The sequence below is a fragment of the Xiphophorus hellerii genome, chromosome 6, assembly GCF_003331165.1.
Source record: "Xiphophorus hellerii strain 12219 chromosome 6, Xiphophorus_hellerii-4.1, whole genome shotgun sequence".
NCBI classification, from domain to species: Eukaryota; Metazoa; Chordata; class Actinopteri; order Cyprinodontiformes; family Poeciliidae; genus Xiphophorus; species Xiphophorus hellerii.
Window position 1 is genome coordinate 27,583,451 of NC_045677.1, and position 26,999 is coordinate 27,610,449.

A 26,999-nucleotide genomic window follows, 5' to 3' on the forward strand; every position below is an offset into this window, starting at 1 on the left:
AAGGGGCATCATTATGTGTTTTCCAGCAACATAGTTCCATTTTACAGCATAATCAAGTAACTGTTAACTTCAGTTGTTATAAAAATGCTTTAATATTCAAATATAACTTAAAAGAAATTCTACTTCCTAATTTAACGCCTTGAAATTGAGTCTCTGTCTGTCTAAAAACTCCTGCTTTTTCTAAAACTCCACCTTCAGGAAGTCATCACAACATGGCTCCTCTATTACCCCTTATAGCAGAATCAGAGTGAGCATCTACAAAGTAGACAGGTGTCAGAACAACAGTTTTACCAGGTTTGCACTGAAAAGTAGCTCATGTAATGAGCTCAGCAGATGTGCAGTTCCACCAGGTGTTTGCTAATTGCTGCTGGCTAGTCTGAAGGAGCTGGATGGTTGCCCTGGGACTTCTCAAACATGCATGAAAAATCAATGCACCACTCCAGGTATGTTTTTGATGAAAGAACAACATTATAACATGACATAAAGAAAAATAAATTGATTTTACATAATTTTTCCCCTTTAAGAAATGCAGAAAGTCTCCCTTAAGAGACAACCTTTAAACAGAGGCTACACTTTCCCAGCATGCACTTTGCAGGAGAATAATAATGGCTATGATGAGGACCTTTGAAAGGCAGTGCTGCTGCCGCTCTCTCCGACTCTGAGGTAAGTTGAAATTGTCTGTAATGACAGGATCCGGGAGCTGTGGGCTGACAAAGTCACAGAAAGACTTCCAGCAAAGCAGCAACACGCAATTTTAACGCATTACTTAGACATAATTACGGCTACATTTCCTCACTTTGTTATGACACACAAACTGGTGAGGCACTGGTGCGAGAGGGGAGATGGCCCCCCGTGGGCTGAGGGCCGCCACATCAATAACGAGGAGAAGGGAGGTGGATGAAACGCATTACTTTGACCTAAAGAGCTCAGTAATCACATTTGGCATTTTGACAAGTGTTTAGCTGCAGTGAAGGTCAGTTCTGTCGGCATACGAGATCTATGCTAATCCAGTCAGACTGAAGAAAAAGGAGAAGAAGCTGTGAGGAGGAGGGAGGAAAAGCCGGGATGCTGCTGGTAGAACCCGGACCGCTCTTCACCTCAGGGATCAACCTCATGATCCCACTGAGGTGGCGGAGAGATCTGTGACTGGAGCCGGCACCAGAGACGTTCACAAGTCATTTTTTACAAGTCAGAGTCGAATTTCAAATGACTGAAAATAACAGTCTTACATCAGATGCATCCCAAAAGTCTTCAAGTGTGAAGAGTTCAGATTCATTTATCCAGTAGGCCAACTTAGCTTGCTACCATCTCAAAAAAACTATACTTTATACATTGACAGCACATAAAGACTACTTCCTGAATGAATAAAACAGGAAGTACTTTTATTTGGAGGAAGTGTATATGTGGTGACACTAACAGGAAGAAAATGAAAGACTTGCACGCTGTAATGCACCTAGTAGCTAATTGATCTGAAAACTATGATGGCTCAGAAGGGTCCACAAAGTCAAAAGCCACAATGAGGATTTGTTGCTCGTGCAACGCCACAGTTTATGTTCAGGGTCACTCAGTTCCAGACATCTGAAAACATGTAGGACACCGTTAAAGTTCAAACACACACATTTGAACTTACACAGTAACATATCGCCTCATTCATCACACAAAACAATCTGATGAACTTTGTTACTCAACAAAATAAAAGATTCCAGAAAAAAAATAAAGAAAATGGGTTCAAAGTTGGTTTGCTCAACTCTGATTAAGCAGTGAAGTTTAAGTATCTTCCAGGATTCAACCTCCAGAAGTTTAAATATGTCATTATTTAGAAAAAAAATATTAATTACCTCTTTTTACACTACATTACGTTCTTGTGTGGAAAGTGTCACAACATTGTGAAAGAAGGGGAAAGCTGTTGTTCAGTTGTCAGTCAGTAACTCATCAAGAACCAGTGAAAAATTCAGAAAGCAAATTATTTTGCTTTGTGCGTCTGTGAAACAAAGTGTTATATCGTTCTTCCTGTTAAGATGGAGTGGTTCTTCCCCACCATCCCCACACGCTTGTTCAGGAGCCCGCTGAAAAGTTGATGACTCTATGCACTTGCCTGAGGTTTCTCTGATAGCTTAAGGAATTGCAGTATATCAATTGCCTTTCTCTGGATTTTGCTGATATTAACTAAATATGAAATGAAATCCTTATATTTCAATGTAATTTGGATCTGTTTTTTGAAATGTGCCTTTAGATGCAATAAAATTATGTTACAAACAAACTCCTATGTTAGAAATGCACAATTCTTGCATTTATGAGATCAGCCTAAAATGTTTAGCTTTATTGGAGATGTATAAAGCAGTCACCCAAAAAAAAAAAATGTAAGTGATTTTGTGAATGCAAAGAATATGACCATGACTTGAGGGCAATACATATTTAGGAATATTAACTTTGAAAAAGGTAAAGAACAAAAAAAAGGTCTCTATCTAAATCCCATGAAGTTTTTGCTAATGTGATCTACCCCCAAATTCCCTTTCCTGAAGAAATATGAAAACTACTAAATCACGATGTGGTTCTGACGTTTTGTCCAATATTTTAAAGCAACCGTTCGAAGCGTCAAGTAAAAGCAGAAACTGCAAATCCAAAGGCGATTGCTTAAAGCTGGGATAAAAATGATTGTAGGAACGATTTTTAATTCGAGTAAAAGCAGAAACTCTTCTAACGGTCAACAATCCCTAGAGAGGACAGCTTTGGGGCATTTATGAATAACTCTCCTCACACAGAGAGCCGTCATTAGCATGTTTTCAAAAACAACTGCTGGTGGCATAAAAACGGCAGAAGTCAGGCCAGCAGACGGAGCCGGGATAAGGCCATGTCAGCTGCTCTCCTCCTGCTTTAAGTGCTAATTGAGCTGCCCACCGTCCTGACCCTGACCCCCGGCCTATTCACGGGGCCCCGTTCTCACGGCCGAGACGCACGGCTGGAAGCTGCCTCTGGGTCCTCCACCCACCCTTCGCCGGACAATGAGGGTCACCACCTCGCTGCCCACCATCTTGACATCCACCCCCACATTTGACAATGGCCCCCCGGTGGCCCCAGAGCAAACCTCTCCACTCCAACCTCACCCCCCCACCACAATGGGTGGAGGCGCGTGACAGAAGCAGCATCATGGATGCTTAAAATGCAACTCTGGGTCTGGTCAGGAGAGAAGCATTAATCTGACTCTTTTTGGCTGCTTGGGGCCCCGAGGTCACAATCAGTTCATTGTGAGAGGAAGAGCAATCCATGCCATGAGTTAAGAGAAATGAGGTTCTTAAACAGGCTCAACAACACAATGTTTTTCTAAGACATCTAATATATTTTAGAAATTTAAAATGCTCCTTTATTGGTTTTATGTTCCATGGATTGGATATGGGGGAGAAAAGCAGCTGTTTAAAAAAAGGAGGGGAAAGCTTTGAAGAGAAATCAGCTTAAAATATTTACAGTTTGTTCAACCCAACTCTGTAAATTCAGCTGATTTTACCATGTCAGGTTTTTAAATTTAATTAAAACGAGACAATTGGGAAGATAAACACATTACATTACATTTAGAAAATAACTAAAACCAATTTCCCAACATCATTAAAAATATTGTGGAATAAAATCCATGCAAGGCTTTGAAAAAAAATTAGAATTTATTTCTAAAGTTTTCTACACATAAACTTTGCAATTAAAAGTTATTTCCCTTTCATGTGTTGTTTTAATTGGAAAGAAAAATGGCACACTTTGGACAAAAGCCACAAACATATTTCCATGTGAAACTTTAATATGAGCTCAGCAGAAATATTACTTAGATTATTTTCTAAACAATAAATTATGAATCAAATTGAAAATCCCAGATTTCTCATGTATGAGGTAACGACAGAAGGTTTTATTCTATACCAGTGTTGTTTAAAGTGCGGCTCGGGGGCCACTGCGGTTCAGAAATTAAAAAAATTTGGCCCTCCAGTAAATGGCGTTGATGCCATTTTTTGTACCCATTTGTTCTTTGCTACTGCATATTCAAAGTATTGTATATTCAAAGTATTGCTGAGCAGGTAAGAAGAAAAAAAACCCACAAAATTATGCAGCATTTTAATTGGAAAAAGAAGTGCCACCCTGAGGACTTTCAGTCAGCTGATTTTGGCCGACAGGCGAAAAGTTGGACCTCACAGTTCCACTGCATCAAACCTTCAGACATGTCAGCTCTTTTCCTTTTATCATAATCAAACATCTCTAAAGGCTTCCAAGCATAAAGGAAAACTAACATCTTTTTCCGTCTTACTGCTCAGCTCTCCTCTGGCCCTCAAACATGTCGTGCTGATATATTGGCCGAGATTACATCAAATAAAAACTAAATCATTTGCAGCACAGCTGCCAAATGCTTAAACACACCAGTTTGTGTCAGAACACGTGGCCGTCCAATCCTCCCTGTGCGCTGCTGAGCGACCATAAATGATGATAAAACGACATCATTACAATGGCCATGTTAAGCTTAATGTTTTAGAAAACCTCTATAAAACCCAGAGATGGGGGGATGGAGGGGTAATGTACCCATTGGAATGGATTGATATTCTGGTTGAATATGACAAACGACACTTTAAAGACGGAACCACCCACACCATTGCACTTTAGCCGAGAGGATGCTGTATTTCATCTGGAGCACGTTCTGTCAAATGTTTGCATTAAAGGCAATCGAGGCTCATCCGTGACCCTGCAGCGCCAAACGAGAACGCCAACAATGGCACTTAAAAGCGGAGCGAAGCAGTTGCAGCCGTTGCATAATCTCCACCTAAAATAAAAAATAATTTGAGGAGGATGGAGGAGGGCTGAGGGGGGCTGAAAGAGGAATTTAGTGCCTGTGAAGAGGTGGGACTGCAATTATCAAGCAGGGATAAAAAGAACAAGAAAAACAGACAGTGAGCTACTGATGTCGTTACTTTGACTGACCCAATTTTCCTTGTTCAGGTGAAATGATGGCGTGTGTTTGTGTGTGTGTTACACTGAGGGAATATCAGCAAAGTCTCTCTCTCTCTCTGGACTGACAGCTTGGCTAATGGCAAACGTTCCTCCTTTCTGCACTCCCCTCTTCATTAACACCCCCTCTCGTTACAGTGACTCACACAGCAGCTCTGTGCGTACCCTCACACACTCCCACACACCTTTACAACGTCTCCACAGCTGGATTCCAGCGTGGAAGATCGCTACGGTCGCTCTACATGTTGCAGAACGGCCGGAATGATGCTGGCTTCACAGAGGATTACTGAGGAGTTTTTAAAATGTGGCAAACAGGAAGCTTGGAAGCATGTTGTTCTGGGTTTTATCTTTGAATAATTATGAACTTCCATTTCATTTCTTCATAAGGTCTAAAGCTGCATTCACACCAGTCCTGCTTAGTCAGCTTTAATCCAACTCCAGTGCGTTTGCCTAAAAAATCCGGTTCACTTGTTGAGGTGTGAATGTGTGATCAAACTCTGATGTGGACCAAAAAGGTGAACTTTGGTCCGACTAAAAACTTTGATCTCAGTTTGATTAAAGTGAACTCTGGCACAGTTCGAATGCATATGTGAACACCAAGCGAACTGGAGACTGCTCCAAAAGCAGGAAGTGGACTACAGCACTGGGCATTCTGGGTAAATACAACCAAAACAAACACACAAGTGTAAGAAATGTCTTGCATTTCACCAAAGACAAAATACAAATCTTACAACTGCTAAAATCTGACAATCCATTTTTGTTTTCATTTTGTGAAGAAGAAAGTTGCGCTCAGTGTCTTCAGAGGTTAATGTGTCGTTTTCTTTGTCATTTCTTTCCATAGTTCTTGGTACAGCGCCCCCACAGGCGAGGGGCTGAACAGGTTTTCAGTTAGTTTGACACAGTGTAGCGCAAAAAAGTATCACAGCAGCTGAAAATGTAACAAACGTCCCCAATGGGAGGAGTCTATCAGACTACCAGGTGTGAAAGGGCTCTAAGATTTTTAGCTGAAATTGACAGGCTTGTAATGCTGACATTGCATCAATCAAATGGAAGATTCATACACACACACGCACACCCACACACACGCACAATTGAGTCTTTAGCTCTCTGAGCTTTGATATTAGTTTCGGAAATCCAACTGTGATGTTAATATAGTGAAATACAACAATCAACCTCAACATAACAGTCTATTTTTTATAATAGACTGTTATTATAAGCAGTCTATTACTGTAATCAGCAGACAGTAAAGTTTATGAATAATGCAAGTCCTTTCTTCCATTACTAGTTTATATTACACCAGTAAGCCATGTATTGCTGGTGTACAACATAATGACAGTGAACGGAAGAAGCTTAAAGTCTTAATTTCACAACAATAAAGGAGGTTCTGTACTGGTTTAGCTGAACAGCAAAACTTTCATGTTTGGTCGTAAAAAAAATGCAATATGTAGATTTATGAAAGTTACACACGCTGGCCATTTTATTAGGTACACTAGTACCTAATAAGTGTGGTTTAGCCAAACCACATTGTGGCAGCTGAATACTTTTGGGCATCTAGACGCGCTAAAAACATCTTCAAGTTCCAACCAAGTGGGAAGAAATAGGATTTAAGTGACACTGAGTGCTTCAGAAACTGTTGAAATATTAGAATATCTTAATTTTAGCATATTTTACACAAGAGTTTACTGTATATGTGTTTATATACGTTCTCTAACATATTTTTTTTTTCCTTTTCCACACTTGTGGATTTTTGAGAATCAAAAGTATAAGAAAAGTTTAAAGTGAATACATTCTGATTGCTAAACTCTCGGAAACTTTCCTCCAGGTAAGCATCAAACATGACCTGATTGTAAGTGCACCATGCTGGAAAGTTGAGAGCAGCTGATTCAGGTATTATTCCTGCAGGTTACTGCAATCAGCCCGCAATGTACACGTTCAGGCTTTGAATCTGAGCTGGGAAAATGTAGCAGATTGCAAACACTTTATTTAATGTGCCACAGTATTTCTGTCTCTTTAATGTGATTAATTAAATTACTGAAAGTTCAAGAATAAACAGAGTTTTGCAAATTTACTTATGCTTATTTTGCTTTATAGTAAGACAGAGGCTTCATTTGAACCCTGCCTGGTAACAGTTTTTTTGTTGTTCTTTTTAAAAGATTTGTGAATTTAGTGTATTTTCTCTAGAATAATGCCAACAGGCTCATTGTTTTACATAAACCTTCACTACCATTTGGTAAATGTCACTTAGTAAGCTGAACCTCAACCACATGTCCAAAGCTTTGCAGCGAGCTTCTGGCTAAATTCTGTCAGGATGTTTGATCCAACTGATCGCTCAAGGCAGAATTGGTCAAAGTTGTCCATCATTTCCAAGTTTCCACCTTTTGACACAAACTGTAAGTGTTGTTTGGAAGAAAAAAAGTTAGGAACAACTCTGAAACCAACAAATTCAGGAAAGGCATTAAGCTGCCGGGCAAGAGAGAAACTCCTGCTCCATAACGGAAACCTTTGAGCATGATTGAAATTTCTAATGACCAACATGGAAAAGTCAGTTTCCTTCTGAAGAAAATGTTAATGTTTGAGAAAAAGACTGAGCTAAATAGCCACAGTGATGCAAAGTATATTAAGAGATGTCGAGGTTGGGGTTTCAAACCACAGAACAAGACAGTGAACCTGTTATTAGTTGGGTTATTTTAACTTAAAGGTACAAATTCTAACCTGTAATTATAAGTTATTTTGAACTAAGATATTTGCACCAAAAACAAGTCCAAAAATACTTGGTAGGTTCTTGTGTTTTTGCAGTGTGGATGTGTTTGGATAACTAATAAAATAAATCATAAATAATTTACCATATCAAGCCACACCAAACTAAAATAAACCGTTTTCCTGCTAAATGAAAGTCTGAAAATGAAGGGACACTGGCTTAAGAAACACCTGGCAAACACTGAAGGGGAAGCCACTGGTTTTGAGAAAGGCCCACCGGGGCCCCAGGTGCAGCAGCGAGCCAGTGATAATGGGCCGTCTTCTTCTTTGTCAATATAAAGATGGCATCAGCCGAGCCGAGGAGGACCTACCAGCCACGTTGGCCACATCTGCAGTGCTGACGTTCTGGGAGTTGCGGCTCACTTTGAAGGTCACGGCCGGTCCCACCACCCTGAAAGACACAAAAATACACATCTGAAAAGCTTTACAAAAGACACACTTAGAATCCATTTCCCTCTGTGGCTTTGTATTGTTTTTCAAAGGGAAAAGGAGCTGTGCTCATTAAGGCTCAGCTAAACATAGCGCTTTAAAAAAAGGGGGTGGGGGAGCGTTAACCTGTGGCAATCCTTTAGGCTACTGCAATCCCCATCACCACAGAGAGATAACCTCCTGAATCTCAATGCAAGGCGTCTGCCAGCATTTAAAACACCAGAAAATAAAGATAAGGTGGGTGAGGATGCAGAGGTTTTGGTCAGTGGGAAGGCATCGCAGGAAGCTGCTTTTTTCAAACATTTAGAGCAAAATGTGCATTATAGAGATTGATGTAAATGCATTGATGTCAAAAACCATCAGAGAGGATAAGGAATAGCAAAGTTTGCGCCTCCATCTTCCCTCTAGCATCTATCATCAATAATCCACCTTGAATCGAAGCAGAGAGGGAAACTGGGTGGCCAGAGCCAAAGATAGATAGATAGATAGATAGATAGCATTTATTGTCATTGAACAGAATTCAACGAAATTTCCATTGCAGCTCCCGTGCAAAAGGTCAAATATATACAGTATAAATAAGCAAACACACAATAATAATAATAACAATATATACAACTAAATTAACTAAAGGCACTCAACCACACCAAAGAAGTAGCAGCAGGTCCAATTATGGCAAAGTACAGATAATGTGACAGTGCAAAGTGCAGAACAATATGGCTGTGTGGGGGTGGGGGATATGTATGTGTGACTGCGAGGTTATGATATGTGTGGGAGGGGGGGGCGGCAGGGAGTAATGGCTCTGACGGCTGTGGGGAAGAAACTGTTTCTCAGTCTATTTGTTGTAGTCCGTATATTCCTGTACCGCTTGCCTGATGGCAGCGGCACAAACAGTCTGTGGCCCGGGTGGCTGGAATCCATCGCTATGGATCCAGCTCTCTTCTTGACCCGGTCTGTGTAAATGGAGTCCAGGTCTGGGAGGGGGCATCCCACAATGCCTTGTGCTGTTCTCACCACCCGTGTCAGTTGTTTCCTCTCCAGTGCTGTGCAGCTACCATACCACACAGTCATGTTGAGGCAGAGGATGCTCTCGATCATCGCCCTGTAAAAGTTCACAAGCAGCCGTGAGGAAAGTCCAGCCCGTCTCAGTTTCCTGAGGAAGAAGAGCCTTTGTTGTGCTTTCTTCACCAGGTGGGAGGTGTTTGTGTTCCAGGAGAGGTCAGAAGTGATGTGGAGGCCCAGGAACTTGATGTTGTCCACACGTTCCACCACTTCTCCATCTATGAGAAGGGGAGTGTGAGCCGTCCTCCTGGACCTTCTGTAATCCACAATGACCTCCTTGGTCTTCCCTGTGTTCAGCACCAAGTTGTTGGCTGAACACCACTGAGTGAGCTGCAGAATCTCCTCTCTGTAGTGGGTCTCGTTGTTGTCTGAAATGAGACCCACTACTGTTGTGTCGTCCGCGTACTTCACGACTGTGTTGGTGGGGTGGATGGCCACGCAGTCGTGTGTAAACAGGGTGAAGAGAGCTGGGCTGAGCACACAGCCCTGCGGCGTGCCTGTGTTGAGGACCAGTGGGGACGATGTTGAGCCACTTATTCTCACCACCTGAGGCCTGTTGGTGAGGAAGTCTCTGATCCAGTGGCACAGTGAAGCGGGCAGCCCCACCTCGAGTAGCTTCAGCACCAGCTTGTCTGGGATGACGGTATTAAATGCTGAGCTGAAGTCTACAAATAGCATCCTGACGTAGGTGTTGGGATGCTGCAGATGGGTCAGGGCTGTGTGCAGAGTGATGGAGACAGCATCCTCTGTTGACCGGTTCGCTCTGTAGGCGAACTGAAGGCTGTCCAGGTTTGCGGGGATGAAGTCTCTGATGTACCTCAGAAGAATCCTCTCAAAGCACTTCATGATCACCGGGGTCAGAGCGACGGGCCGGTAATCGTTCAGGCTGGTGATGGACCTCTTCTTCGGTACAGGGATGATGGTGGAAGACTTGAGGCACTCAGGAACCATGGCGAGCTGCAGGGACAGATTGAAAATGTCCAGAAACACTCCTGCCAGCTGGTCGGCGCAGGTTTTCAGCGTCTGGCCTGACACCTTGTCCGGTCCTGGAGCTTTGTAGGTGTTGATCCTCCTCAGTGTGGACGTCACCTGATGCTTCTGTAAGACGAGGGGCTGGTGCTGCTCTTCCAGTTGGGGTAGATGTGCGGCTTCTCTGCTGCCCGCCGTGTCAAAGCGGGCAAAGAAACTGTTTAAGGTGTCAGGCAGGGTGGGGTCGCGGCTGGTCAGCTGAGTGCTGTGTTTGTAGTCCGTCATGGTTCTGATGCCTCTCCACATGCTTCGGGGGTTGTTGTTGATGAAATGTTCCTCAATCTGCTGTTTGTACTGGAGCTTGGCCTGCTTAATACCTTTTTTCAGTTCTGACCGGGCCCTGCTATAAGCCAACCTGTCTCCAGACCTGTAGGCAGCATCCCGGGCTTTCAGCAGGGCCCGTACTGTGCTGTCCAGCCATGGTTTCTGGTTTGGAAACACTTTTATGGTCTTAACAGGGAGGACAGCGTCGGTGCAGAACTGAACATAGGACAGAACGGACGATGAGTATTCCTCCAAGTCTGCGCCGTCCCTGAACACACTCCAGTCTGTATGCTCAAAGCAGTCCTGAAGTGCAGAGGAGGCCTCCTCAGTCCAGACCTGAACTATTCTGGTGGTCGGCTTAGTTCTGCAGGCCAGAGGCTTGTAGACAGGAATCAGCTCCACTGAGATGTGGTCAGACATGCCCAGATGTGGAGCTGCTACAGCCTTGTAGGCTCCGGGGATATTGCAGTAGACCTGGTCCAAAATGTTATTGTCTCTGGTGGGAAAGTTTATGGATTTGTGGAATTTGGGAAACACAGCCTTCAGTTCCACGTGATTGAAGTCCCCCGCCACAATCACGGCCGCCTCCGGGTTGGAGTTCATCTGCTCGCTGATCAGGCAGTACAGCTCCTCTAATGCTAGCTTAGCATTAGCCCTCGGTGGTATGTAGACGGCCACGATCACAATGGACGAGAGTTCTCTCACCAACTTGAAGGGTCTGCATTTCACCGCCAGATATTCCAAGTCAGGAGAGCAGAATGTTCCGACAGAGTGTGTGGCTGTACACCAGGCATTGTGTACATACAATGCCAAACCTCCGCCTCTGCCCTTACCCGAAGCTGCAGTCCGATCCGCCCGGAACAGAGCGCGCCCCGTTATCTCCACCGCTGCGTCCGGGATGTTATCCTCCAGCCAGGTCTCTGTGACAACAGTCACACAGCTGTCCATCCGGCGAGAAGTAATCCGGAGTCGCATCTCGTCGATTTTGTTGACGAGGGACCTGGCATTGGCGAGGAAGAGGCTGGGGAGGGCCGGTTTATGAGGGCTAGCTTGTAGCCTAGCACGCACGCCGGCTCTCTTACCCCTCTTTTGTTTGCGCGGGGTCAAAGCGCAAACAAAATCACAGCGGGGTCTCCCGATGTGATTAACCTTTTGTTTTTCTGCTGTAATTCAGATTAAAAGCTCAGCAGGAAGGAGCATTAGAGAGTTTCCCCTCCAGGATGCATTCTGCACCACAATAGGAAGCATCTTCTACTGTAGCAACAGAGTTAGAAAATACGGCGACATCGCTGTGGAGCCGGTGCCGTCCTACCGCTGCTGGAGAAGAAAAAGCTCTAAATGTTTTCGCCGCTGATGGATCTGAACCGTTTTCAGTGCGGGGGTTGAGTGCATTTTTCAGGCCTGTTCAGTTCAAACAATTAAAGTAAAAGGATCAGCAAAATAATTAAGAGGTACGCACAAAATAAAAGAGCGTTTTTCTCTTCACCACAATCCAAACCCATTCGGAAAGGTTGTCATTCCCATTGCAGTGATTTTCTTTTTCCAAGTTATTTTTAATCCAAATAAAGTTGCATGTAGTAGCAAACAGTCAAATCTCTTCAACCAACTCAGAAAAGACAATAAATGAACCAAATTATTCAGTGTCATTTTAAAGGTTAGATTTTTGTGCATTTTTTTCTTTATACTGCTTATTATTATAGTTCTACTGCAATCACAAAATCATTAGGAATCTTCTGGGAGAAATTATTCTACCTTGAGTTTATCATTTTAATCCAATTGATTATGTTTTGGATTTTTTAACTAATGTGTTTAATTCAGCAATCTAATGTATCCTGGCTGACTGACAAATGATTTAATAATAAAATAATAAAAGTTAATGATAATAAAAGTGACTGTTAGGTTTCAAAGATAAATTCATAAGAAATAAAACTAACAGACTTTGGCCAAGATTATTTCACATTAGTTTGTCTGGATTCTTTGTAGTACTGGATAAATTAATGGGTAACATGAGAAGCTGTAAGTTAATTAATAGAACTATTTTTTAATGTAAACATTTTTACAAATGTTCAGAATCCTATTTAATTTATAAATTAATGCTTCTTCCTAATCTTAAAAAAAGCACTCTTAATGAAAAGGCATCAAATGGACAATAATTCATATTTCGACAATATTAGATTCAGAGTTTAGCAACAATTCACTTCAATAGTCTTTTATTAAGATATGGATTAATTCCTCTGGGAGAATGTTGCATTTCCTTAATAAATCCTTAACTTTTGACAAACTGTTGAAGAGTCTGGTTGATCCAGGATTGATGAAAGTGTTTGGGATCAACTTGGGTTGATGAAACCAACGCCCTATTAGCACTGAGTGCCAAATAAAACGGATATAAGCTAAACGAGTTGAGAACTCTACAGGTGTTACCTGAATCTGTCCAAGATAAAATGTCTTCAGGGAAGTTACTTTGGGTCATTTTAGAGCCCACAGACAGGAACTTTTTGAACCATTTCTAATCCATATGGGTCCCATGATTGGTATGCTTTTCCACCATAAACTGTAGAAGCCAAACAGAACAGAAAATGCAATTTTCTTTTCTTTCTTTCTAAATTTCTGAGCCAACTGTTGACAAAAACCTTTTGTGTTTGCTTTGCAAATCTTTGGGATGTTTGGACAACAATTAAATCCTTACCCTCATTTAATGTGTATTTTTTATTGTTTTCTTTGGCCCTGAGGCCAACATGTCAAAGAAAGACCTGGCCATACTCATTAGTTGTTTTTAATGCAGCAGTGATCTTATAGTATTCTAATCTTTGAGGTAAACTAATTAGACAGAATATAATTAAGGCACCGCAAGGGGAAACTTAACAAGGCTAAGTGCTAAAAGAAATGTAGAAATACTTCACTTTTTGCTGCTCATTATACTTTCCTTGGTTTTGTTTGTGTCCACACATTACTCTACATATAAACATTGCTGCAGAAGAAACAACCATGACAGAACGCCCGATTTCAGCCGCTCGGTCTCCTGGAACGCAACAGTTCATTTTCTTTGACCATTTTTCCGTCTTAGGCTGATTTATTTGCCACATCCATGAAGCGATTCATCAGCCAGCCCAGGCAAAGACTCAGAGTGCGATGAAGAGGGAAAAGAAAAAAAAAATCACTCACGTTGAGATTATCACATGTCCATATGTCGGCCCTTGCTACCAAGGGCAGCAGCGGCACAAAGGTACAACATCGACTACAGCTTATAAATAACCTCACGGGGAAAACAGATCTCACTGAAGATCACTTCTTCACTTATATCACTCATATTTATCATTTAGGAATAAATACACGACTGCCACATGCTTGGAAAATATAAAACGTTTTAACAGCTATGTTTAACACTAGTTTGTTCTATTTAGATTAGAACTATTTCAAATTATTGGAGACTAATTAGCATTGTGATATATCCTACAACCTACATATATCTATATATATATTATTTACAAAATCAAGTAGTTATGATTTTGATTGGTTGACACCAGGATGAAATCATGACCTCCATCTTTGTTTGTCTCAGTGCTGTTTGATCAAAATAAACTTTTCCCCACTGTAAACAGATTTAACACAGTGGAACAAATAAAGGTTGCTTAATTAAATTCATAATATTTTTAATTATAATTGGGAGTAAAACAAAAATAAGGAACTAGAAATATTACAGCGAAATAAGTGATGAATTCACAAACATTCCTAAATAAAACTATGAAAGTCGGGTTTAACTCAATTGGCTTTAATAACTGGCAATGGGACTACTGGTGAAAATTACTTTAGACAACTTTGACACATTTACATTGCATTATATTGATTAATATGAATAAATAAATACAAATAAACTGTTCCAGTGTATTATGATGGGACTTCAGAGTTTCTTTAAATCTAGCCAACACAATAAACTATTATCATGGCAGCCAATGGAAAATAAACTGCCATAGTGTAAATGCCAGACTTCTCAAGTTGTGTGGAGTTTAGAGTAATGCAGTGTAGATGTTTTCTTTTTCAACTTTTTAAATCTTGATTTAGAGTCAGAAATCCAAATATTTGACTATTTAGGGTCACACACCTTAATATTCTGACTTATTAGCACATTTTTACACACACATTCCTAGGTACACATGGACAAAGCAGAAATTCTCAGCCATTTTATTTTACAAGGTTACCAACTTCAACTCAACTAATTTCATTTACAAGAACAAAACAAAAATAACTGAATATTTGCCCACAAGAATGCTTTCAGCAAAAACCTCTCTTACAGTGTTGAGGATTCGTTAGTCGTTTGGTCTTGTCATTGTCACAACAAGGAATCTACCACTTGGTATTTATGAATTGTTGGAGGCTTTGCCGAGCTCTGACAATAGAAGAATTGTTTAAATCACTGCAAGATGTTGAAGGACAACCTGCTGCTGGCGTTTGTGGCTGGTGGAATGCACCAGACGGCAGTTTGCACATTAGATGCATTTCTCTCCATATCAGTGCTGTTTATGCTCAGCTTGATGTCATTTCACACATGTAATTAACTAAATGAAGAGTGAGAAATGGACCTTATTAGTGTTGAAAAATGTTGACTTTTTCCTCCGAATTCTAAATCTACGTCAATCTATGTCAAAATCCAAATAAATGGTCAAACCTTCTTAGATGCATGTCAATTAGAAAAATCACATAACTGTTTTTTTTTGCCATAGTATTTGTAAACCTGGACTTTATCCACATCGGAGTTATGTCCCAAATTTATTTGGTACATTAAAGTTTCAAGACCAGATTTGTCAAATGGTGCATAAACAATTTAAATGATTCTGAGAGGAAAAAAGTCAAAGTTCTGAGAAAAATGTCTGAGTTCTTATATTTTCTTCGGAGGCTCTAATCCTCTTCCATAACAATGGCTTTATAGGGTTGAAGCATGTTAAAAGTAACAGTTTAAAATAAAAAAAAATGTAATAAATCCGTAGAAAGATTTTTCATCTGAAATCACTTTACGAGTTTTACCTTAAGATTTTAGTAAACTGCTTCTGTTCATCCATCCATTTCCTAAGCTTTTCTGAGCCTGAACTGAATGGAAATGGTTTTGTCTCCCAGCCTGAGCAGACATGGTTATTTAAAACAAACGGTGCCGATGTGACTGATGAAGACATTCTGTAGTTACCAGCCTCATCCTCTTCAGCCTTCATCGTTTTCACATCCATCCAGTGGAGGCCCGCTCTCTCCTCCTGGTGGCGGCTCTCTGATATGACCCCTCAACTCAGACAGACATTACATCACCCCAGCACTCGTGTTTGGAAAAATACTAAATAAAAAAAAATGTAAAAAATAAAACCTTTGGTCTACACTCAGTAATGTTATGCAACAGCTTTCATTATTCGACAGTCAGCTACAATCAAAGGCTGAGAGAATCCGCCCACAGCAGCGCTCTCCCCCCCTCCGCCCGTCGCCATGCCCTCCACCACTACCGGGCCACGGCTGCAGCTAAAAACATTTCCAGGGCCGCTTCGCTGAACAGCGCACAGCGCTCACCGTCAGTGTTATCTAATCAGTATTGAATTGTTCCAAATGAAATGTGAGGGTGTGAGTCACTCCAGGTTTGTTTTGTGTCCTGGCGCAGTGTGTAGGCTCACTTTTATGATTCATGTCTTTCCAGTTTGGATGTTTTTTGTTGTTGTTTTTTTTTTGCTGCAGGCTCGATGAACCGCCGCCGCTCTCCGGCTGCAGCCCCAAGAGGGAATTGTTGGAAAAGTGGAAGTTTAGCCGCCTTTGTCAGCAGCTAGGGGCGCGCAGGTCACCAAACTACTTTGTTCGCAGACACTTTTGTTGCTGTTCTATGCTAATCTGCTGATTCTGAGCAAGGTGGAGGGTCGGGCTGCCTGCAGGGTTGCTGCCTGGTAAATGGAAGCAGGTTAGCTTGAAAAATGAAGTGGAAAGGGGAAGAAAAGAGTGATGTTCTACACTGACTTTTTACATTTTATGCAGCACTCTCACTCAAGCTGCTTCAATCTGGAAAAATAAATATTAAAGAAGTAATTTGTTCATCATAAAAAGAGGTTTTAACTGAATATTAGATATTTTGTTCCAGCATATGTTTACATGTTTAAGGAATATATGCCCAGCAGATGTATTTACATTTACATCATCTGTCACATTACACCAACAGACTTCAATATATTTTATTGCATTGTTTGATAGACCAACACAAAGTATAAATAGAGTAATAAAAGCGCCAATATTTTTGGAATATTTCTTTTGTCAGCAAACATTTTTCCATTGCTCCTTGCAAAATTGTCTTGTACTGCCAGATTCTTACTTGAATTGTGAGTTTGGGGCAGACTAACTGTTTGAATTATCATCTGACTAGAGGAGGTTTTTCCTCATGTTGTCTTTGTACTGAGCATTTGACAAACTGTCAAACACTTCTTTTAAATTACTTTTACATCTCAGTAGATTGTTTCACCAAAGCATCTCTGCAGCTCCTCCAGAGTCGGCATTGGCTTGTAAATTTAGAGTTCTGCCATACTATATTTCAGACAGAGTCTGTCCTGCATACTAAGCATGCATGTAGGGACAGTGGAAAGGAAAAACTCCCCTTTAACAGGAAGAAACCTCCAGCAGAACCAGAACCAAAACCGGGTTCAGTACAAGTGGCCCGGACCGACTGTAAGGTTGGAGGGTTTGATCAAAGTTCTAGATGCTTAAAGGTTGAGATGTTGTTTTATAACTAATCAATTGCATTATGATTTCTGTTATGATGACTAATATATTTTGAAGGGCAATTTTGTTCATCGACATCATAATTTATTTTAACCCCTTAACTGGCAAAGGGGGAGAGGAGGGCGTCGTATTGCAAGAGGGGGGAGGAGGTCTGACTGTACACTAACCACCTCTCCGTCCGTCCCTCCAAAACTTGACAGATATGCTATTTTATTTATATAATTATAAGTAATTTCCACTATCAGTAATAATGTGTCTATCTTAGGATTCCTCTGGTCATTATCTTTCATTAGAGCCTCATTGATGACTGTATGTTGAAGCTCTGAGGAGTTACAGTCAATTAAAGTTTGTATATCAGATGTTGTCCAAGTGTGCCGTTTGGAGACTCCAAACGGCACACTTGGACAACACTCGTACATCCTCAAAAATAAACATGTCCAAAACGGCATCTCTTTTTGTGCTATTTTGATCAGTCTTGAAATCCACGAGCAGAGTTCTTTATTCTACAGATTTATTGTATTTTCCAGTCCATACATTCGACACTCAATGTGCATTTACAAGAAATAAAAATGAAAAATCTGGGTGAAGCAAAATGATTCAATTTCTTTTGTGTTACAAAGGTAATAGCTACAAACTTACTTACAGTTAAAGTATTTTTGACTGAAAAAATTTAGCTTGTCATCTTCATAAAGAGACCAAGCTTTTGCATGTGCTCCAAATTGTTCAAGAACAGCAGCTGATTTCATTTGGGTAAACCTTTTCAGCCATTTCATGTGATTTTGGAACCATCAGTTTTTTCATTTATCGTTTATAGCAGTGTTTTAATTTGGATATATCCAGTGTTAACTGCTCTTTACAAAATTGAGGTTTTTTGGTCTTTGAGGGGTAAATCGTACATTGTTATGCCATTATCAATATCAGTTGAAAATTATCTCAAGACAGCAAAATTATTGTTTATCACAATATTTACTGGGAAAATTTATTGTGCAGAAAACCTTTTAAATTTTTTTAAAAAATTAATAACGCAGCACAACTTTAAACTTCTCCCCAGCTTTACTCCTGAACTGAGTTCCTTCATTTCCATGATGCTGTTTGTTCTCTAATGTTCTAGAACAAAGCAAACAGCTGGATTTAAACCGAGATGCAGTTACATACAACCTGTAACTTCTAAAGGCATTTGGACGAATCTGACTTTATTTAGTGGTTACAGAGTAAAGGGGACGATTTTTATAGACACAGCACTTGATTAATTTATCTAGACGTGTTAGATTTTGTAAAAAATAACATGGATATTTTCCTTCTTGCTCAAGTTATGAACCACTTTGTGTTGGACATAAAATCCCAGTAAATCAAATTTGTGGTTACAGTATCAAAAAATCAGAAGAAAAGTCCATATGTTGCGACTGAGAGGTACTGAAGCAGGTAAAGAAGATTTGTTGAAAAGCTGGGCGGTAGAAGCCACAGGTAGTCGAGGTAAATCAGCGTCAGCCTGAGACTTTTGTCTCTGGGCTTAATCACTCTCCTGAAGGTGACTGCTGTTGCCACAGCGGCGAGGAGCCAGCCTTGAAAACTACGTGTGGCGCCTCTGACAAATTGTCAAGGCGGCTCCCCCTGCTGGGCTTTTACTGCGCTCGCAACAAAAGGAGACCCCCGGCTTACCACCTTTCTTTCTGCATCTATATCTCCCTGCCATTACTCTCGCTTTCTCTACCTCAAATCCATCAGCCTCCCCCCCGTGTGTGGCTCCCTCTTTTCATTCCCGGGATAACGGAGCAAAGACAAAAGGTGCATTAGAACAGCAAAACAGTGCGGCCCACCCAGGGACTCAATACAGCAGCCGAGCGACGCGGCAAGGTGCTGGGTGAACAACAGCGGGGGTGGAAAGAGTGTGTAGTGTGGGGGCGAAGCTGTGTGTGTATAAATCGCGCTACACCAGCCACCCAATCCCCTACCTGCCTGCACACACACGAACATGCACTTCTGTCTCACTACAGCTCCGAGTTCAAGGCAGCTTCCCAAAGCTTTAGTTTACTCAAAACTCAAGAAAAAGTTATTAAATCAAAAATACTGCAGCGATCGACTGCTGCAGAGAAACACCTTTTAGAGGACAAAACCCAGCTGACAAGAGACAAGCTGTGCTGACAAGATAACAGACATTCAAATTATTTATTCAACTCAGATCACCATAATCAAATCTTCATAATTGCCTGGAAGTTAAAAAAAAATGTGTGCAAAAGTATAAAGCTTTATATAAAAAAGAGATGACAAAAGCAGGCAACAAGTTCATTTTTCTTTTTATTTTTAAGCACGGCTCAACTGGATGGGTTTGCAGACGCCACGTTTATTGTTCCTCCCTAGAATCATGATGTCAGCTTTGCATTGTGCTCCGAAACGGTGCAATTAAAGTAGAGAGTATACATCATACTGTCATTCTTTCGTTTCAAAATAAAGCTAACGAGTAAGAGCAAGCATACAATTTTGGTTCTGAGAAGTGAACGCTTCAAACAATTAGCATGTCCCAGAGACTGTGAAAACTCCTGGCATGTAGCGGACAGATTGTTTAAGATGGATCCTGTTCATTTAATAAAGTTTTAGGGGCTGGAAAACATTCGGCTCTTCAACTTTTCTTCAACTTTGCATCATGTTACACTGTCATTCCCTCATCAAAAACATTGATTCTTTAATACATATTTGAAAATTCCATTCGGAGGTGAATCAAAGTCAGCTCCCCTAAACTAGTGGCAGCAGCAATTCGCAAACACCTGGTGGAACTTATACAAACTGCTACACTCCTAAGAACGGTTGTAAATGGCATCCTGGAGAAGCATTGTCGTGACTTACTGGAGAAGGAATTTCTAAGAGTAGAAGCTTCTTAAAGAGACATAACATAGTAACTTGATTTGGCTATAAAATGGCGTTATGTGCCTGGAAAACGCATAATGTAAGGGGTAGGGGAGCTCAGATTCGATGGCTAGTCGATTAATCAGTGTCGAATTCCTTACCTTTGAGAGGTGTGGAATCGGCCGATAGTTACATGTGAAGCCGATCTTATCCACTAATCTTATCAACCTCTGCAAAGGTGTAAAAATCAGGAGCCGTCCTCTGCTGCTCTCAGTCAGAGGTTTGACTCTGACGGGAGAGACTGGCCCACCAGGTCATGTCTGCGCGTTTGCAGTTAACAACAGTCACCCCACTGTTACCAACTCAGCGACTTTCTTGCTATATTTAGCAACATGTTAGACAAAATAAATTGGCACTGGCTAAAATTATAATCGGCAGGTCAGGCTTTTTACAGAATTGTAATTGGCAATCGGTCCACCCCTAGTAAGAAAGCAATTCTGTAATACATATTTACTTTTTCTTGAGTTGTATAGAAACCTGTCTGTGTTTTTCTCTGGGGTGTAAATATGACAAAAACTTCATTTTTCAATTGCATTCTTCAAAATGCAAAAGATAAGCGATCATCCCAGTGTGAAAACATCTCAACTCAAAACAGAAAATTCCGTGTTAAACTTGATACAACCTGCAAAGCAGTTTTTCTGTTGTAGCTCATCTAACCGGGGGGAAAAGGTGGAAAAAGGAACGAATCGCTGAGGGAATGATAATAAAACCACAAAGGTACAGTGAGCGAGAAAAGACCAAGTGGGTTCAGACAGAGTTTGGTATCATTAATAAATGATAGCAGTGTGTAGTGGCTTGACTCGTCGGCATGCACAAGCATGTCCTCATCCCATCAGCGCAGGGGGGAAATGTTGAAAGGAAAATAAGTCCACTTGGTTTGCATCTTGCTTTCTTTTCCTTTCTTCACTTCAGGTTTTAAAGCCTTGTGCCTCTCTGCTTTGATCCCACCAGTTTGCCCTCTGTGATCCGACATGCTGGGTGTGGGGGGGATGCTGGAGCCGGCACCACTCATCTCTTATGGGGGAGAACATTTGAAAAGTGTTACTGTGTGATGCTCCCCTTTGGGAAGAGGGCCGCCCACTCAGGCCTGCAGGTAGACGGTCAGGAAAGCAAAGCGCAGTATGGACGCCATGAGTCATCCAGACCTCTGCTTCCATGCTGGGCTCTCTTTAGTCTGTGCACACAGTTGGTTGTAATTTTAAATGGCTGCTGAATTGAAGGTTTTCTCTTGATGCAATTCTCATTTCTATTTAACTGCTTTGGCAGTCTGACAGCTGGGAAGGCTTCATGCCCACGGGCACCGTTACATTTCAGGGCAAAGAGGACATTAGAACCATTTTAGAGGCTCGTATTTTTAGTTTCCCATAAGAAACAGGCGGCACTGACATTCTCTGGTAGTTTGTGGGCGTGTGCATGTGTGTGGGGGTGTGTGGGTGTGGGGGTGTGTGAGTGGTATTGTGCGGTGAGCTTCAAGAAGGTCAAGGCTTTATTTACAAATAAAATGTGATTGTGGGCAATTAAACTTTTGTTGCCTTAAGAGATGATCTATATTAAATGGTTCACTGGAAACTATTGACTAAGCTTATCAGGAGTAGTTTGCTTGCTAAATGTGTGAAGAAAAAAACTCTAAGACCAGACAAAGACAGTAGAAATATATAATCTAAATGATGTTCCTCAAAACGTAGAGTATGTAACCATCATTTTAGATGTTTTTTTCTGGTTTTGATCTTTTTATAGGCACTTTTACACTCCATTATTTCGAGCTGATCTGGCAAAAGGCATCAACCAGATGGAACCAAAAGCGCTTAAAATTTCCACAGAACGGGAGGAAAAATGTTCGACATGTAACTAATCAGGCTGTTAATGTTAAAACGTGATTAATCTGAAAAGCTTAATGTATTAATGTTACATAATGCAGATTAATCACAGAAAAAGCCTCTGTCCTGCAGAGGGATCCTGGGTCAAACCAGCGTGGTACACCGTCTTGTACTGCGGTCAGCCATGCAGAGCCACAAATGTGAATGAAAAGACGAGCGAAGAGAGTCAGAGTGGTGAGTGCAGCGGCAAATTTGACTTTGAAAAGTTTTCCTTCCACCAAAGCACAAGCAGTTTATAACCAACATTTTTAATTGCCTTTGGAAAAGTGACTTCTTTTAAACCTTCCTGAAGACACAAACCTGAAAAGCTGATTTGTTTGGTTTGAGTTAAAACATTTTATGAAAAAAGAAAAAATTTTACATTTCAAGCTTACAAAGTGAAGCGTAGTGATTAATAGTTATTAATCACAGTGGTGGAGTGTGACTAATCTGATTAAATCTTTTAATCAATTAACAGCAAAAGTAATATTTCATAGGGTGGCAGTTATTTTAACAGAATGTTAAGGTAATGCTAAATAAATGCAAACGGTGTCTTAATTGAAGTTGAATTTCATAGAGGACTTCTTAATTTTCATTTCCAAGGTTGCTTATAATCTAAAGCCCCGACTAAACATTGGAGACATTTAGGATAAAATGTCCGTCCCCATGACAGGATGCGGCGCCACTGAAATCATTGTAGTAGGTACGCCAGGCCAGGCATTTAAAACTCAGTTTATTTCAGAAACTGACCTATTTTTTTTCTATATATACATATATTAAAAAAAAATCACTTTTTTTACATAATCTAATTTGGAAAATTATGTATGTATTTAAACTAACAAGCGTAATCAGTTCACCTTAGAAGAAAATAATGTATTGCCAAAATTTGTGGCAGTTTGTATAAACCTCACACTCTGAAGCAAATATTTTAATATGACCAAACACCAGTAAAACCAGTAGGAAGGATGGAAACAGCTGCATTTAACTACTGAATGATGAGTTTAAAAGAAGAAGATACATACAAGAGCTCAGCGAAATCCGTCATCTGGATATTTGCCCGATGAGCCAAGATCTCCATCAGGTGAAGGCCTTCGTCTGTCTGCAGCCGACTGCGGGTGACGAAAAGATGGACATCAGAGAACAAACAAAAAAAATAGTTTCCTCTTTTCACAAAGTAAATTAACAGTGATCAATATTTTTATTGAGACAACACAGCAGTAATGTTTTTACAATTATAAAAGGAATATACCAAAAGAATGTTGAACCTGATCTATTTTTATTATTCTACTTGCAGGTGGAAATGGAGGAAAATAGAGGAACTACTGTAATAAGTGGAGACATGAGCAACAAAAAAAAACATCTCACATCGCTATTAAGTTGGATTTAGTGATGGAAGTTAGGAAGAACTTGCTGACAGATTTGACTTTTGCAGGAAAGGAGGTCAGAAAAGGTGCAAGGTGGGGAAGTGGGAGCGCTGTGTGGTGAATACAGAGGAGGCGAGGAAGGTCAAAGACAGAAAGCTTGTTATCACCTCCTCATTTTATGTCCGTCTCTTTTCAGTTTGTTCTGACAACAGATGACACAGTCAGGACCCAAACACAAATGAAGCAGATCTGACTGCAACAAAAATAAGAATGCGGCGCGACCTGCGGGGTGCACAGAGTGGGTCGACGGCTGAAGGTCTGACCTCCACTATATGGAAAATAAAAACCTTCATCCTGCAATTTGATTGGCTTTTCTAGACAGTATATTTTTGGTGGACATTTTTGCCCAATGACATTTATTAATGCAACTTTTAGGCCCTAAACTTTGGTTGTACTTCTCTTGATGAACGCAAAATGATGAGTAAATGAGGGGCACCCTCACCTCGTGTTACTGAGCACCATCTTGTAAAAACTGCACCCTGATAACATGGGGTTGCATTTTAGATTTGAAGTTGAACATTTTTGCATCATTGAACTTTCACTGAACACCAGCTGCTGCTCTTATTTTGGTTCACATACAGAATGTCATTTCTATGAGCCAAATCTGATCAAATTTCCATTGAGGTTTAACTTAAGTACAAAAAAAACATTAATAAAACAAACAAACTGAAAAAAATATGTGTGACATTTGTGCTAGAAATGTCAAGTTTTTAGTTATTTCATCATGCATTCCCAGTTTAATGCTGCATTAGATGGCAATTTATAAAAGAGAATTCTGGATTAAAAATCTGAATATATTACTTCAAGCCTTACATTACAAATATACAGCAGCATATCAGAGTCAATGTAAATAAAAATAAATAAAAAAGATATCACCAAGTTAAAAGAAATTGTAGAAAAACAAGTTTTTTTAGCTTCAAAAAGTTAATTTTCTGAGAAAGTCTCAGAAATTTTGAACATTTGAAAATGTTTGACTTTTGAAACAAATGTTCAGGTTTTTGTTCTAGAAAATTTCTGAGATTCATCTTAAAACTTCTTTACATTTTTTAATGGTCTACAATGGTCCATGTTAAGCTTTTTTATAAAACTAAGCTTTAAATGAATAAAGGTGGGTGTAATGTTATTCATTGTTCTGCTCTTATAAGTTCAATTCAACTTAGTTGCCAGTGGTGAATATTTAACATTTTGTTTTTTAAAGAGAGAGAACAACTTAAATACAAACACTTTGACACAATAAGTAAAACCTGGCTGACATTAATTGACATTTTCATCTTGTTTGTGTTTCAGGAGGGAGAGGTGATGAAGGAAACAAGTGATGTCAGTTGTGTGATTATTTTTTCACGGTGTTGAAATGTTACCTACCTACCAACATTCAATATTAAGATATTGGTCCGGATTTTCAGATCGGTGCATCTTTACATAAAAGTGCTCCAAATCTGAAGAAAACTTGTAGCATTTCTGTACAGTGTAAACCCACTGACATCTCACCGAAGTGGAAACAATCTTACACAATAAGGCTCAAGTCATTAAAAAGTCTATTGAACCAGTCTGAGTGTGTGCACAAGGCCGGCGGAACAAGCAGAGTTTGTTTTATGTGTGTTTGTGTGGTGTGGATGGGAGACCTGATTAAAGATCAATATCCCAGCTCTAAACTAATTGCTTCCTATGTGCCGTGACCTCATCCGACCCCACCTCCAGCCCCCCTTTCTGGTTCGGCTGACTTCAAACTGAGAAAGAACCTGTAGATACCTCCAGGTCGCATCATCTTTTTGCAAACAGGTCAGAGACTTGCTGTAAATTTTGAGAAGTTATGTTTTTCAGCGCAGCAACTGGTGATTTACAGACCTGCTTGTTCAAGGTTTTCTTCCTCATGTAAGCACAAGATGATCTCATGCTCTGATCCCTCTGACACTAATATCAAAAACATTTAAGGATGAATTTATTGTCCAGAAATTGCGATGAAAATAAACTAACAGTGGAAAAAGCAGCTGTACGCCTAAGTAAACCAGTTCATAGAATATGGTGGATTGTGTCAGACTTACTGCTGACAGAAAACCTGATTTTGTTCGATTTCTCTTCCCTGAGCCTGGAAAGCCGACAGCAGCTCCGCCAGCCCACATGCTATGAGTCAGTGTGGCGTCGTGCAGAGCAGCAGCCTCTGAGCTGACATCGGTGATCACTACTGCTGCTGCCTGCAGATACAGAGAGCTGACAGCTGCTACAGAGACGTCAGCTCCACGCCACACTGTGGGCCGTGTCGTGATCCGTCTGAGAAACCACACTCAGACTATAGGGGGTTCCCCTCACACTTAGGAGCTTTGATCAATTTCAATGCACACTTTCTAACATAAAGGTATTCTCCATTTTAGGTATAAGAACACAGATTTGATGTTAGTATCTGTATTGGTCCTGATACGGGAAAAAATTCTAGATCGGTATCAGTGTCTGATCCATAACAGCAAATCCATTCAGTAGTTCTCAAATCTTTCCATTATTTGACAGATTTTTCTAGTGAATGGCGAGAATAAAGTTTAGGATTGGTCTCCCAGCAGCAGTCTGTAGTCAAACTGGTTTGCAATCATACTTTTGTCAATGGAAGAAATACAGAATAAATACGGCGGCACAATTCATATCGCTAGACTGTTTGGAGTCTAATAATTCTTCACTAATATATTCCAGGTGTTTTGAACTTACATTTTATATGCTAATGTAATATTTAACCAATTGTATCGATTCTCATGGGTCAAGATGCTCACACTGGACACAAATGACATTGCCCAAGATGCTAAAGGTCACAGTAATGGAAACACAGACGAAAGAAGGCATATATTGTCCCCAATATTGATTTTGCAATATTTTTGTCACTGTAAAATCATGCAGCCCTACTGGAAATCATTCAGTTATATGCTTCACATATATTAACCTCTACATTTTCTCACTAGTGAATTGCAAGGGACTTTGGTTCATGTTAACATTTGAATTTCAGACATGTTACTTGCAAAGGTCAAGAGAAGCAGAAGTGAATAAGGAAGGATTGGAGAGAGAAATGTGTAAAATACTCTAAAGATGTTGACATCTGCCCTGGAGAAGAAACTGGACCTTCTGCTAACTAGAAGGTAAAACAGCTTTTCTGTGTCTTCCTGTAGTTGTAAATATAAAATATCAATAATATTTTAAGTATTAACATCAAGGCCCCATGTTTGGAGGTCTTGGTCCTCGACGTCGCGGGTTCGACTCCCGGTCCCGGCGACCTTTGCCGCATGTCTTCCCCCCCTCTTTCCTGTCTGCCTACTGTCACAAAAAATACGAGCCACTAGCACCGCTAAAACTCTTCGGACAAAAAAAAGAAAAAAAAAAAAAGTATTAACATCAAAACTTCACTTAGAAAAATGGAATGACTGAACATGAGTCTAACAGAGCTTTTTATGTGCATATGAAGGAACCACAGAGTAAAGAAAAGACCATGAAGAGGAAGAAAGCCCAGAGTGTAGTTACTGCACCTCTGTTTGTCAAATGTTAAGGCATAAGAACATCTGTATGTTGTTTCTTTTTACGCAACACAAAGGCTTATTCA

At 40.5% G+C, this 26,999-nt stretch overlaps 1 protein-coding gene across 2 annotated transcripts in view; it reads right to left on the reverse strand.

The window, feature by feature from the left end:
* LOC116721772 (receptor-type tyrosine-protein phosphatase N2-like) overlaps window positions 1-26,999 on the reverse strand; it is a 189,418-nt gene that overhangs the window by 117,281 nt on the left and 45,138 nt on the right. For both annotated transcript variants that reach the window (XM_032565721.1, XM_032565720.1), the window contains exons 10-11: window positions 23,024-23,110; window positions 8,043-8,122 (exon numbers count right to left, since the gene is read on the reverse strand). In XM_032565721.1, coding sequence (XP_032421612.1) covers window positions 8,043-8,122; window positions 23,024-23,110 — 167 coding nt within the window. The remainder of the gene's footprint in view (window positions 1-8,042; window positions 8,123-23,023; window positions 23,111-26,999) is intronic.